Source organism: Cibotium barometz, chromosome 47 (genome assembly GCF_041138505.1).
Source record: "Cibotium barometz isolate CiBa-2024 chromosome 47, ASM4113850v1, whole genome shotgun sequence".
Taxonomy (NCBI): domain Eukaryota; kingdom Viridiplantae; phylum Streptophyta; class Polypodiopsida; order Cyatheales; family Cibotiaceae; genus Cibotium; species Cibotium barometz.
The window spans coordinates 474,007-489,782 of record NC_141092.1 but is presented as its reverse complement, the minus strand read 5'-3'; the positions used below and the strand labels follow the sequence as shown (position 1 = coordinate 489,782).

General features: G+C 44.6%; 1 protein-coding gene across 6 annotated transcripts in view; it reads left to right on the top strand.

The window, feature by feature from the left end:
• The first annotated feature begins 902 nt into the window (after nucleotides 1-902).
• Nucleotides 903-15,776, top strand: part of LOC147611240 (uncharacterized) — a 74,461-nt gene continuing 59,587 nt past the window's right edge. For 2 of the 6 annotated variants that reach the window (XM_086785048.1, XM_086785049.1), the window contains exons 1-2: nucleotides 904-1,215; nucleotides 12,420-12,520. In XM_086785048.1, the coding sequence (XP_086641174.1) occupies nucleotides 1,193-1,215; nucleotides 12,420-12,520 (124 nt within the window). In that variant the 5' untranslated portion in view covers nucleotides 904-1,192. Of the gene's footprint in view, nucleotides 1,216-12,419; nucleotides 12,521-15,776 lie in introns of all 6 variants that reach the window. The other 4 variants (XM_086785046.1, XM_086785047.1, XM_086785045.1 and 1 more) reach the window with 4 other exon arrangements.

Below are 15,776 nucleotides of genomic sequence, written 5' to 3'. Positions count from 1 at the left end.
TCTTGCATGCACATACACACACTCGCATACACATACACGCATAGACATAGGCAAGCATACACACATATAGCCCTACACTTGCATACACATATGTACACATGACACACATACACACACCGACACACATCTAATCACCTATATGTATTGATTCTCTATGTGCACATGTAAGTGTGTGTGTCGATTATGTGTGTGCACACAGGTGGAAGTGTATGTGTGTGCACATGAGTGGAAGTTTATGTGTGTACATGCATGCATGTGTGTCGTGAGTGTATGCATGCTAACTCTGTGTGTGTGCGAGAGTGTGTGCCTTTATATATCAATAGTGTATGCGCATGCGCACGTGTCTGTGTGAGTGCACCCTTATCTATTAAAGCCTTAATAAAGGCGGCTCACGTTATCTTGACGCTGAGACTATGCCTGTCGACTCTATGTGTGGATGCATATGTGTATGTGTACCGACAATCGCATGTGTGCATACACCATGTATGTGTTTATGTCCACGTGTGTGTTTTTATGTGCACGCGCATGCACACACACACACACACGTACACTATATGAGCGTAAGGGTCTATAGCTCTGTAGTAGCGCGAGAGTGTGTGTGTGTGAGGGTGCGTGCAAGTGCACACGTGTGTGTTGTGTGTGTATGCGTGTGTGTGTGTGTGTGAGAGAGAGAGAGAGAGAGAGAGAGAGAGAGAAATCTGTGAACTTACACACATGAATATGCACACACATGTACACATACATATTTATAGGAATGTTCATTCCCAACAAAACATATGCACATCTCACACTATGAGTGTATTCACACATATAGTCACTCACATTTGAATATAAGCTCACAAGTTGGTACGAAGTACAATTGAAATACTATTTTGAGAGGTGATTGTTGAGGTCGATGACTCGGGTGCTTTCCCCTGCCACATGCTTTCTCTTCTCATACATGGAAGCATTGTATAAGGGAGCAACAATGCGAGAAACTACTATATGGCAGGTCTGAGAGCTCCTCTTTAACCACGTGTCACATGGCAGCAGTGTAATACAAAAAGGTAGTGGGCAGGCCGGAAGGTGCCGGTGAAGTTCTAGTGCTAAGAAAAAGCATCCAATTTGTTAAATATCGTCGACTCAGCTGTTTGCAGTTCCAGTGAGGATTTTGCCCCCCATCAAGCTCGCCGACACGGCCGCGTTGCGCGCCATGAGCCTCTTTGGGCTTGGCAGGTAAGTACTGGTTAATCAGGCCCGTATCTTATTGCCTTAGGGTGGGGTGTAGGTTTAGGTTTAGGGTTAGGTCAACCCATCATTCAACAAGGGTTGTAGCTATAACGGAATCAAACTTTGCAATTACTCACCAACTCGTTGTTCTTAGTGGAGAATTTGCAGATAAAATGATTGCAAATTAGTGGAGAATTTGCAGATAAAATGATTGCAAACGAAGATTGATTTTAGCCTTCAATCCGTGACCCCAAAATGCCCTTTTTCCTCCTTTTAACAGGGCTTTCACAGGTGTTTAGTCTCTATGACTTATTTGACTCCGACTGCTATTGAGACGCCCAACCAAGGGCTTAATAAGTGTCCGATTGTGGAAGCCTTGACTTGATCCCACCCTAAGCCTACTGATTAGGAACACTAATGCAAAAGCAATGATTAGGTAGAGAGAGAAGAGAGAGATGAACTGTGTTTTGGATATCTTGTTATGATACAAAAAGATGTCTCTATGACTCATTTGACTCCGCCTGCTATTGAGACAACCGACCAAGGGTGTAATAAGTGTCCTACTGTGGAAGCCTTGACTTACTTGATCCCATGTGACTTGGTTGAACAGAATGCTAATCAATACACTTAAATACACCAAGATTTAGTGGACAACATGCTCAATACAAGAAGTAATTTACAAGATTAAAGAGAAGACTGTCCCAAATTTGCAAAAAGGGTGGACAACCAACCAGCCAAAAGAACTGCTTCAAATGTGGTAGGAAAGGCCGCACGATTTGGGAATGTCTTGATTCAGGCCAGCTCCATGATGAGAAGGCTCATGGGAATGTTATTCTTGTTGTGCAAGGAAACTTTGGACACTCAGCTGAAGGCAAAAGAAAGATTTGTAAGGCATGGTGATAAATCAAGGATCAGCCCGCTTTGTTCATGTTTGATGATTGTTCCCTTGATAATTTGATTTTTACCCATATGTCTTGCCACCTTGGGATTGGAAGTTGGATACGATATGGAGATACATGCATGTTCAGCTTTTGAAGAGGCTACACTTGTGATTGGAAAGCTTCACATTCACATGTGGGGATATCTGGATTGTGAGAACTTTCTTATTGCTTAGCTGGCATGAGCGTCTTGACTCTCGCAAGGGTTACAAGACAATCACTTTTATGCAGAGGTGGAGAGCATGTTATTGATATTCTCTCTTGTCATGCAGTTGAGTGGTTAGAGAGTCAAAGTTCCAATGTAGATGTTGTAGATTCGACCTCTGTGTGGTGCAATTGGGAGTGACGCGTTGAATGTGTAGAACTCGCTCTAGCCTGCATGAATTAAGTAAAAAATCTCTTGAAAAAAAGTATGTTATTGATGCGAGTACTCTCTGTTAACCTTGGTAAAACCAAGGTAATGGTCTTTAGTATCTCCCGCCCCTTCACATCAAGATTGAGCTTTACATACAGAGGGGATCCTATGGAGATTGTCTCATCCTATGTCTATCTTGGTGTCACTTTCAGTGGCCCATGCTTCACCATGCTTCCCATAGTACATGCCAAAGTGACATGGGATATGTAGCCTTGGGCTTACTTGAGTTACAGTGCTTCCAGGTACATTTCCAGGAGCCCAGGATGAATGGTTGGCTTTTTGACACCCTTGTCACACTAGCCTTGATGTATGGAGCAGTCTTCTAGGGGCGGATTTATCCGATGAAGATTGGCAATGAGTTGAGAGCTCCCAGGTCATGATGTTCTCCCGTATAATCCACAGCAAACCTTCAGTCCTACACCAGATTATCCAGGCAAAGTTGGTTGCAGCCCAGTGAATACACTCTTCCAGATAGTTAGATACCTCCATTATCAGTCACATGGATCCCCACAGGTACTTGATATGTAGTGTCACATGTGAATAGGAGATAACTCTAGGGGCACTTTTATCCCGATGGGTTTTCCCCCTTGGACACCTAGTGTGAAAGGACACTTAAACTAGAGTGTTGTATGACCAAATCCTAACTAGTTTTCGCCTTCACATGTGTGGTCGCCTTGCTGCCTTGATTCTATTCGTACAACTCTGAACTGAAACTGACCTGTCCATACAGTGCCATGTCATCATCTTGCACAATTGTGCTTGCTGCCAGACTATCCCTGATTGTTTTACCAGCCTATTGTACAACTGAATCAACATTTGTACCTATTGTACCTGCTAAAGGTGCCTTACAGTACACATACCTTGGATTTTTACGGCGAAAATTTGGGGCTTCCATTGTCTCCTGACATTGGTCAATTACACACTACCCTACTTGAAGTCGACCAATTGCATTTGTAAGTGAAATTTGAGGCTATTTTCATTCATGAACAGAAGTGACTGCACCTTATTGGCAGTTTGTGCATTTTGGGCTTGATAGTGCACAGCAGTGCATTTTGGTTGCATACAGATTATTTTTGAGCCTCTTTGCAATTCGTGCACTTGTATCAATAGCACAAAACACAACAAATGTATTTGGTGTACTCTCATAGGAGGATAAGTTGGATGGCACCAACTACTCGTTCTGGAGTTTTATGGTCAAGAACTTTCTGGTGGGCAAAAGTTTGTAAGTGGTGATGAGCCTAGACCTGTAGACATTGCACGTGGAATGCTTAGCATGCAGCAGCACCTGTAGTTGTCACTTAGGAACAATGTAGATGGGATGCACGTGATGCTCATGCTATGGCCTTGATCTCTTTGTCAGTAAAGAGATCCGTTATTCCTCACATCCGTTAATGTAAAACCTCACAGCGTGGCATGGGATGTATTGGAGACTATGTACCAAGGCAAAAATGAGGCCAGAGTTGCCTAGTTGAAGAAAGAGCTTAAAAACGTGCAAATGAACGAAGGGGATAGCATGGCTGATCATCTTACGAAGATCTAGGATCTTTGAGAGCAACTGCTTAACATTGATGAAGTCATTGTTGAAAGGTAGTTAGTCTCCATGACACTACACTCACTTCCAGAATGCTACCTCAACTTCCACACTTCTCTCACTTTGTCCATGAGGGGTAACCCTCAACCCCTTATGTTTGAGGAGTTGGTTGGTTTGATAGATAGTTGTTTTAACAGTTTGGCGGAATGATTGAGTATGTACTGGGTAAGCACAACCGTGTAGTAGATGCTCTTGGTCAGAAAGGTAGTATTCAGATAGTAGAGAAGTCCATTGTATTAGAGATATAAGGAAAGGACTTAGACAGTATGAAGACACAATATGCTGATTGTGCAAAATATGGAACTCCTTACAGGATGGCCCTTTATTCAGAACTGGGTCATTATACCATTTAGACGGTTGGCTCTTTTAGAAGAGTTGACTATGTGTTCTCAGGGAGAAGAGACCGACACTCCTCCATGATGCCCATGATTCACTTGTTGGTGGTCATCGCGGGATCAACAGGACTTTGGAGAAGTTAGAAAGATACTCTTATTGGCCGAAGATGTGCAAGGATCTATACAACTATGTTTCTGCATGTCCTATATGTCAGAAAGTGAAAGTACCTCACACCAAGTAGGCAGGGCTGCTTCAGTCATTGCCCATTCTTGAGGGTCCTTTTCACAACATTTTGATGGATTTGTTGGACCACTTCCCGCATCTACTTGATCTCAGAATACTCAGTGCATGACGATAGTTGACAGATTCAGTAAATTTTGTATGCTTATACCATGCAAACAAACGGCTCGACTTTGGTATCTAGTATGTGGTTTTCCATGGACCATTACTTCAGATTGGGATATGAAGTTTACATCTCACTTCTGGCGAGCTCTGTTCAACAACTTTGGTACCAAATTGCAATTATTGAGTGCATTCCATCCCCAGACTGATGGCCAAACCAAGATTTACAACTAGTTGGCTTTCGATGTGCTTAAAGCATATTGCCATGATCAGCAACCGAAGTGGGAGCTTCATCTCCCGTTGGTGCAAGTGATTCTCAATGACACACTCATCCAGTGTTGGCAGAACCCCTTATGAGGCAGCCTTTGGTCGAAGATTTTTTTCCCTTCTCACGCAGATGATATCTCCTTCCTTGGAAGCCAACAAGACATCAGAAACATTTTCAGCCATCATTGAGTTAGTCAAAGAGCGCCTTACCAAAGCTTAGGAGGCTTATACTAGACAGACAAACAAGTCAAGGTGAGACAACAACTTGAAAGAGCGATTGGGTATACTTAAGGATCATGAAGCAAAGACTCAAGCAAGTGGGCAAGCACTATCCAAAGTTATCATTCAGGAGTTTTGGTCCTTTTTCCATCATCAAGAAGTTAAGTGATGTCGCCATGCAACTCAGATTGCCAAGACGGTTGGATGATGCACGTCGTCTTCCACGTCTCTTGGTTAAAGCCTTATGTCGGATCTTCATTACAGAATGTTCTAGAAGAGCAGCAGCCAGAAATGGTTGATGAAGCAGAAGTGATAGAGCTCAAGCAGATCCTTCTACATCATTGGAAGCATGGTTTCGGACGATGACTTCACAAATTTTATACCAAGTTCAAAGATCAAGGAACCCATGAAGCCGTTTGGGTAGATGAAGAATTCTTTCTCGAGTATCCATAGTTCTTAGTGGACTACCTCGAAGCCATGAACTTGCCGCGAAGCTAAGCAGTAGGGAATGTCACATGCACCCATGCACTGTGGTACACGGTGACACACTGGCTCATCAATAGTGCAAGAAACATGTACAGAAGTAGTACCTTTTTAGGATATTTTGTCATATGCCGTGACCTCTTTGTGAGCCCCAATCCGGGATGTGTCAGATACGAGCTATGTAGGTCAGTCTCCTAGCCATAGAGGTCAATGTCAGGTTAGTCCTCTTAACCCAGTTTAGAGAATTTAGTAAGTAGTCCTCATGTAGATGTTAGCCATATGTTAGATTGCATTAGAAGCATGTAAGTTGTAGGGGCTAGCCTTAGGGCTAGCCCCAAGGCCTACCCAAGGAGAGACAGCCTTGCTATGGGTATTAAATACCTTAGCCATCTTGTAGACCCAATCGACAGCTCTTATGAGGGCTTGGGCAGTAGTCGGCCAGGCCTGGGCTGCAGTCAGTCAGCAACCAGGAAAGCCCACACTTAAAAGGAGCATTTAATGCTGTGTAAATTCAGTCGTGGCAATTTAATCAGGCCGACAACATCATAAACCAGCCGACTAGTACCTCTTGGACATATAAAAAGGTGAGCAGCCATAGTCCATAAAATCATCAGATAAAAATCAGAGTTATCAAGTAGCAGTCAAGCATTTGTGCTTAGGCCTCCAGCCTTTGCATACTTTTCAGCATTCTTCGTGCTTTCCAAGCCAAGGCAATCGAAGCTTTGTCTCTTCTAAAGTTCTTAGCACACCAACCCTCAATCTAGGGCCGGTGTATTATCTTCGAAGATAGCTTCATAGTCGCCTACAGCTTATGCATAGTTCTACCCAGTGCTTGGTCATTTGTTCTTACATTTGGCGGTCAGTCAGTCAGTTTGTCTCCTCAATCTTGTGGACACAGTTCAGCTTGTATTCAGTTCTCCAGAAGAAATAAAGCAAATACTCTTGATTGCAGGGAGGGGCCTTTCAGCGGCGGGTAATTTGGGACCCCATCTGGTGTCGTCTCGACTACATCTTTCAGATTCATGTATGTTGTTTAAAGGATTGCTAAAGACTTAAACTTAGGTTTAAAGAGGGCCTCGTTGTTTGAAACTTGTTTCATACGGTCCTAGCTTGGCATATGCTACATTTGTGGATTATAAATCAATCTTATAGGCAAGTTTTATGAAGATATATCTCAGGATATCTTACGGATATGGTGACAAGATATTACTTTTGGCTTCATATCGAACGTGGTGAAGAAAAGCTAAGTATACTTTGAGTTTTGCAAAGTTGGTGCTTTTTGCAATTTATTGTGAGTGTTTTTGAACACTTAACCCTTTGTATACCGTACAAGGAGAACTGTGCGTTGTTTGCCTTGAACTGTTTCAGGTAAACATAATGGTTGAAAAGCTTGGTTTATATGGCTTTCATACGGATATTTTCAATGACCATGGACTACATTTTTGGCATATCTTTGCTCGAGGATTTATATATATATGATGGTTTGGCACATCTATATGGTTATCGTTGGCTGAGATTCTTAGGCTTTATATACAGCTCTATCACTCCCTTTACTGGGATGAAGTATGTTTTTCTTGCTCCATGTTCTATGGGATGCAATGAATTTCTGGAATTTCTGGGTATCTCATGGATCGAGGATTTTTCTATGGATTTCTATTATCGGCCGAAATGCCTGTAAGACTATTTATCGCAGACATGTTTATGGAGAACCATGATCTCTATGCCTGTGATTCATTCTTATCTTATATGAACTCATGGAAGGGTTGGTGACCCTAGTGAGTTATCTAAACTCATGCAAGAGTTGGTGATTCTGGTGAGTGAGAAAAGTTGGTGACTCTCATTATTACTAATGTAAACTCATGGAAGAGTTGGTGACTCTATCCAGTGAGTATTTCATGAATTGATGGAAGAGTTGGTGACTCTGTCCAGTGAGCATGTCAACTCATGGAAGGGTCGGTGACTCTAGTGAGTGACTAAGGGTTGGTGACCGTGTGGACTCATGTAAGAGTTGGTGACTCTAGTGAGTTAGTATCTAGAGTCATGGAAGGGTCGGTGACCCTTCAACTCATGGAAGGGTTGGTGAACCTCTAAACTCATGTAAAGAGTTGGTGACTTTAGTGAGTGAGGATTTGGACTCATGGAAGGGTTGGTGACCCTAGTGAGTAAAGTCTCGAGGAAAGGGGAAACTCTGGCGAGCATATGTGGTTTCATGGAAGGGTTGTTGCTCTGGAGAACCACATGAACATGTGAAGCGTGTTAGGCTTGGGCATGCATATGGATCATAGGAGTGGTGCTCTGGAGAACCACATGAACATGTGAAGCGTGTTAGGCTTGGGCATGCATATGGATCATAGGAGTGGTGCTCTTATGCAGTCCAATGGCATGGCAAAGTTTTGTGACTATGTATTCTGCTTATTCTCTATTTGCAGGTACTTTAAGCTACTTATGGATTTATGGAGATTTCGGGCACAGTTGGCTGTTGTGCTTGTGTCTCGTTATTATCAAAGTTGTTGACTCGGAATATGGATAAAGTTTATTCTCGATATGGTTGGCTCTTGTGCCCGTATCTGATTTTGGATTGTGGATTTGGACTTACGGCTTTAATGCTCGGATTATGAAATACTACTGATTGGCAGTGTATTTGCTACACTTGAAGAGTATTCGAGTAGCATGGGAATTTAATCATAAAAGCAACTTATAATGTTTATAAGTTAGTGTGTTCACACATCATTAAAGACGGGCTGGACTTATTGATATTTTGGGCATGAACAAGTGGACAGAAGGAGGCGCCTAGATAAAACTTGGGCAACAAGCTGGGAAAAGCATAAAAGTTGATATTTTGGGCATACTCAGCCACTTATGGCAAAAAGTGAAAAGCACAACAGATAAAGAGCTGGTCGACTTTATAAAAGCAAGAAGGGGATCTTGTCTTGATCATCAGGCGCTTGAAGGGCTCTAGCCAACTGCCAGCTGTCTTCTTCCCTCTCTTAGTGCTGGCCATACACAGTCATCTTTTGCTGATTTCCTTGCACTGGTCGTATACTGCAGAAGGCATCTGTCCTGTTCTCTCTCTCTCTCTCTTCTGTGCCGTGGTGGTGTAGAACAGCCATACAGTGCAGCTCTTTCTCTCTCTTGGCCATGCTGCAGCTGCCTACTGGTGTTTTTCTGTGCGCTGGCTGTACAGCTGACTGCAGCTGTGGTCGTTTTCCTTGGTCTCACTCAACTGGTCGATTCATATAGCTGTACAGAAGCTCTTGCTTTCAGCATCAGCTCAGCATCCATACAACCGTACAGTACTCATACATGTGGTTTCAGCCGGCTCATAGATTTGGCCGTACAACGGGCAGTGTTTGAAGGCTGATTTTTGGGACTGTTTGTGACAGGTTTGGGCTGGTTTGTGGCCTGTCTTCTGCAAGGAGGGACAAGCTTGAGTATCGTATACGCTCCCTGAAAAGTTGCTAATGCTTTGTGGAAAATCTGGTGCAAGGTGCACCCACACCTTGGTTTCTTGTAAAAGCTTCTATTTGAACAAAGAAGTTTCTACGGGGTGCCGGCCCGTTCCGGCTTAGTGTAGTGTCTTTATATTATTGTGGCTTCTTGCTGTGTTTCATACTTTGTTTGCATATTAGAAGTGTTTGTCTATTGTTCCAGGTCCTCGGATTGGTTACATCCAGACTGAGCTTCACATACACAGGGGATTCTGTGGAGATTGTCTCATTCTATGTCTACCTTGGTGTCACTTTCTGTGGTCCATGCTTCACAGTGCTTCCCGCAACACATGCCAGAGTGACACAGGGATATGCAGCCTTGAGCGGCAATGCTTCTAGGCACATTTCTTGGAGCCCAGGACGAAGGGTTTGCCTTTTGAAACCCTCATCACACCAACCTTGATGTATGGAGTAGCCTTCTAGGGCGAGATTTATCTGATGAGGATTGGTAGCGAGTTGAGAGGCCCTAGGTCATGATGTTCTCCCGTATGATCCGTAGCAAATCATCAGTCCCACACCAGATTATCCAAGTAGAGTTTGCTGCAACCCCGATGGTAGTGGACGTGCTCTTTTAGACGGTCACATATCTCTGTCGCATTAGTCACATGGATGCCTGCAGGTACCTGAGGCTTGCCATGGAGGCCTTGAGACAGCTCGCAATTGCGGGCCACCCTAGAGTTTGGTACGTCTTAGTTTCCACTTGGTTCTCAGTATATGGACCACCTGTCACCCCTTCAGTATTGTTTGTACTCCCCTTTTCTCCAGCTCTCTCGTTGTTGAAATATGCACCAAACACATCCCTAGAAGGATGGGGCCAAATGGACCATGTACATGTGAAAGGGACCAAATCACTTAGCTTGTGGGAGAAGCTTCTCTAGCATGTAGTTTTGTGTTTAACCACTTGTTTTGATGAAACCACTAGGTGGTATTGAGTTGTATGGAATCTATAAAAGGGCACTTGCATATGAAGTAATCAATCAACCATTTTTCGCAACATTGTTGTCTCTTTTGAGTGTATACATCATTTTACACTATTCTTCTTTATCATGTGTTTCAACCTAGCACTATTATTTGATCCACCATAGCCAACTTGCACATGGCTTTCAATATTTCAACATGGTATCTTAGAGGAAAGAATAGGTAGGGATCCTAGGACTACAGTTGGTGGAGGGTTCAATGCTCCCAACTCACTCATTCATTGCCCACCAAAATTTGTGAGGGTCTTCCCTATCTCTAGGCGCACTAGTGTGGCACATCAATTAGGCGGATTTGCTGTATACGTTGCACCATTGTCGTTTCCCCCAAATCGAGTCGTTTTTTGCTCCCGCGCGGTCGTACAGCCTGTGCCACCTCTACATTCCGCCATTGCCTAATTTCCCCTAGCTGTAGGTGCGCCTACATGTGCCCTTGCTTGCCGTAAAAGGGCTTGGACAATAGCTTTTTCAGCTAGGAGAAGTGAGCTATTTCTCAGAACTGTGTCCACCTTAGATTATGTGCTGCACTTGTAACCCTAACCCTAGACTCTTCAGCAGATGACAAAAAGTTTGTTCAATGAGTTTATGATGCTATGTATGATAGTTTGAAAACTTGGGAAACTCAGACAAATCAACTCATAGCTTTAACAAACAAACTTTTGCAATTAGAAATTAAGGCTTGCAAAGTAGCCCTGAGGAAGGGAAAATAAAAGCCTAAGGTGAGAGCCCGAGGAGTTAATGGAAGTCAGAATCAAAGCCAATGACCAAGGCGAAGTGTTTGGCTCGAAACAGCTAGAATATGCGTAAGGAATGTTGCAGCGAGAAGGGCTTCAGAGAAGCTGAAGGCCTCCAGTGAGCGGCTTAATCAAATTGAATTTAAGTTTCAAGAAAGCACAATAATCATACAAGAAACGCAGAAGACACAATGAGACACAGCTGAAGCGATCCGAGCACCAGTAGGAGGACCAATCATAAGACAATTCAAGAAGACTGGAGTGGATCCAATCGACGAGTGCCATGTGGCACTATAACTGCCTACAAATACTGTCCATTCTCATTTGGCAGGGTTCTCCATGTGCTGATTATTCAGAGTTCTGAATGTTCAGAGTCTTGAAAGTGTTAGGTGTGATTCCGATTCTTATCCAAGCAACTACTGTTGATGGATTGTATTCTTGTAAGCAAGCAAGCATCTTCGCAAGCCATTTCGTAACTCTAATACAAAGTATATTCTCTATGCTTTCTGTACTCATGTTTATCATTCATGCTGTTAATCTTGAGCAAGAAGTTCTTATCTAAGTGAGCGAGAATATATAGAACGAGAGTAGAGAGTGAGAGCATGACTAGTCTAGGCTTTGCAACCTAGACGGTGACTGCAAGTCACTTGGCGATCCTGAACCCGTGTCCCTATCTCTTACTGAGTTTCTCGGCCGAGAGTAGGAAGGTGGATAGGTCATCAACTTTGTCAAGATTTGACTGTGAGTCTACTATCACTTTTTGCAAGGCAAAGTTGAGATAAACCGAGATAACCCGGGTGTATTCTTGGAAGGTGTCTGTGAGAATTCCAGCGTCCACATTCTCGGAAGATCACTCGTGCTAAGATGCTGGGAGATTGCTTTGATCTTTTGTTAATCTTGTGCATCCTTTTTGCCAATATTATGAGTTATCTTCTTGTCAATTCCTTCGTAATGAGGTACAATGAGGATCACTATATCTCATTATGTTTGTGTGCTTTGTTCATTACATGTTAAGTTCAGGAATGGCATTGCCGAGCATGATGTGTTTTGCAACTGTGAGTATGGCTTGAGTAGATGAGTCTACCACTTAAGTGATTCTAGGTGTTTACTCTGATAAGCCAATCAAATGACTTTTTGACCCTTCTCAATCGGACACTCAGACAGTGAGGCAGTGTGCGTGTTTGTCAGAAAATACTACATGCCATGCTGAGGGCGAAATTGCATCATGTGCATCTTCTTGTTTTTAGATCACAAAGATTTTACTCCATGCATTCATGTACCTACGTACTGTTACGTGCCTAATATAAATTGTCACATAGGACATCATTGGGTCATCAAGAATTTGGCTACATATTTGGTAACACTTGTTTTGCGAAAGACATAAGAGATTGTTTATCTGCTATAGTAAAATACTCCATTGCAGGTTTCCAATAGGAGTGTCTCCTCGAGCAGCTGCGCCGCCGTCCTCCGAGCAGCCAACAAGAGCGTTTCCTAGTGAGCTATCGACTGATCAATCTCTCCGAGGTACTCTCAAACCCATTTGTGTAGAATCTATGCATAAGTACAAGTTAACTCTCTCTCTCTCCTATGTCTACCTTGGTGTCACTTTCAGTGGCCCACGCTTTACCATGCTTCCTGTAGCACATGCCAGAGTGACGCGGGGATATGCAGCCTTGAGCTTACTTGAGCGGCAGTGCTTCCAGGCACATTTCTAGGAGCCCAGGACGAAGGGCTGCCTTTTTGACACCCTCGTCACACCAGCCTTGATGTATGGAGCAGCTTTCTGGGGGCCAGATTTATCCGACGAGGATTGGCAGTGAGTTGAGAGGCCCCAGGTCATGATGTTCTCCCGTATGATCTGCAGCAAACCATCAGTCCCACACCAGATTATCCAGGCAGAGTTTGCTGCAGCCCCGATGGTAGTGGAGGCACTCTTCCGAACAGTCACATACCTCCATCGCATCAGTCACATGGATCCCCACAGGTACCCGAGGCTTGCCCTGGAGTCCTCCAGACAGCTAGCACTTGAGGGGCACTCTGGAGTATGGTATGCACTAGTTTCCACTTGGTGCTCAGTATATGGGCTCTGCATGGACCGCCTACCCCCCCTTTAGTACAGTTTGGACTCCCCTTTTCTCTGGCTGTGCCTCTACACACATTGCACATGGATCACACCTCCGGAGCTCCCCACGAAGATGCACTTCTACAGAGATCACTTCCTCACACTCACTAAGGATGGATTCATCTAGCAGCCGGGCTACTTGAGTGTTCACATGTCCCATGCCATGTGGATTGCGATTGGCCAGATATGGGTTTCATCCCACCGCCTCAGAGTGGAGACAGGTAGAGCTGAGCGCATCTTCAGAGCCGGGAAGCTCATACGGAGACCCAGACAGGAGAGGATCTGTCGACTATGCCACACAGAGGTTGAGACGGAGGAGCATTACATATGCCGCTGCCCAGTATACTATGAGATCCGTGGGAGGTTTCACTGTCTATTTCGTGAGGGATTCAGTCCACTCTCCAGGATCATTGACTTCCAAGACTAGCGTTGCCTGGGTCTCTTCCTGCTTGAGCTCCGCAGGCACAGGGACACCTTCTTGAGAGAGACTCGGCCCTAGCCACCCCGCCCCCTCCCTCACCAGTCAACCATCACCAGTTTGTTCCGGACCCAGGAGGTGGAGGACATCGACATAGTGGATCTTGTGGACCCTCCACGAGCTGCTCTGGACCTACCTCGCCCGAGAGGAGTTACCTCGGACCGAGAAGAGTTACCTCGGACCGAGCCTCTGCATTCCATCGTGCCCGATGCCCTCGACTCCCCCGTCGGCCATGATCACCTCATCAGTTCCAGATCCAAGACATGCTCCACTGCCATCGAGCTACCTTTCCACGTGACATAGCTGGGGGAGACCTCTCGGCCATACTCATCAGCCCCATGCTTGATATTTTGGAGAGTGGTATACCATCTACCCAGAGCTGATGTTGCTCCCATGTTTTTATGTTCTTAGTATTCCATGATGAGTTTCCATGGACAGTTTTGTATCACCCTAGTGAGATAGCTATGTTTATGTTTTCTTTCTGTTTTATTTTCCATTCCATGATGAGATATGCCATGGACATTATTGTATCACTTTGGTCTCATAGGCCCATTGGGTCTTTAGTAGGCTTAATAGGCCCATTGGGTCTTACAGTTCTGTTCTTATAACTGTAGGACAATCAATTTATTGTACTTTTTAGTCTCATTTAGTTGTTCTCTTTGATGAAACACCAACTTCAGATGTACTCTCAGTTTCGGTCTCATATAATGGCATCTCCCTGGAAGTCATATGTCTGCACTTGTTCCCCTTTTGTCTTTGCATTAAAGTCCCTTAATAGGTGGACCTCTCCCTGTTGGGAGAACTCTGCAATGTCTGCAAATAATGGCGCATAGGGAGTCTCCCCTTTCTCTGTCAACCTGCATGCATATTTTGATTTCTCTGGTGGGAAGTAGCATACTGCAATATGCATCACTCTCAAGCCAGGCCTGGCTAAATGCATCCACATAAAACGAGCCTCCTCATCGTGTCTAACCATTGTGAGCATGCCTCTCAAATGAGGGCGAAACAAGCATGCCACTCCTCCCGACCCCCCCCCCCCCCCCCCCCCCCCCCCAGTGGTGTGTGTTTGTCCTCTGAAAGCTGATTCCCATGTATAACCCTCCACTTTGGGTAGCCCTCTCTTAGGACTTTGATGCGTTTCTGTGTAGAAGATAATATCCCTATTTGTGTAAGTCTCTGTGAAGCCTCTTGTGTCTGACCATAGAGTTCCATTGCAATTCACTCCCATCCTCAATGCATCTATGGTCTCATAGGCCCCGCACCGTCATGTGGGGTGTTTATCCGTGATGATGACTCGGTCATTACGATAAACGGCCCATTTTCTTGCCTTGCAGGCTTCCATAACCTGAACCATCCCGGCTTTCCTGTGTTCCACTTGTAGGGGGGTGAGGTCATCTCCAAGGTATATTTTGGTGGTTTGGAGGAAGGCCCTCTTCTTCAAGAAAGCCAAATGGGACTCTGTATCTTTGAACTGAGGAGGAGAGGCCTCTCCCTCGTCAAGTCCTTCCCGGCTCACCAAGCATCTACAAAAGGTGTGTCAGTGAGGCCCATCTGTCTACATAACGACTCACCATCCTCTTTTGGTGAGTTTCCCGCTTGCAAGCCTGTTACTCGCACATGTAGAGCCCTAGATTGGCGACGCTTCTCTTCCTCAAGCGTGGCCGTCATGATGGATGTGGCGTTCGGGGTGTGGACTGTTTTCTGCTTTTTCACAACCTCAACCCATTTGGAGGGTTCTCCAACCTCTTCTTTGGTTGCCTCCATGTCTTTTCGGAGGCCTGCATGCTCCTCCCGGAATCCTGATTTGGCCTCTTGAATCTCTACTGTGATTGCCTTCTTAGCCTTCTCTAGTTCCGCCTCAAGTTTGGCATTGGCGTCTCACAACTGGGCAATCTTTGGAGCAAGAGCTTCTTGTGTGGCTAGCTCTCCTTCCTCTTTCCCATACTTGTGCATCTCTTCCTTGCATAATTCCATACATTTCTCCATGCATGCAGCCAGGCATGCATCCTTCCAGGCTTCCATCTCTTGTCACATCTCAGCTTGCAGCTGTTTGTACATTTCCTCTTTGCCCTGAATCTTAGTCCTTACAGCATGAATCTCTTTTTGATGCTGGTTCAATGTCTTGTCTATCAGTTTCTTTTGGTCTGAAAGGGCCTTTTGAGCTTGTTCTTCAATCTTGT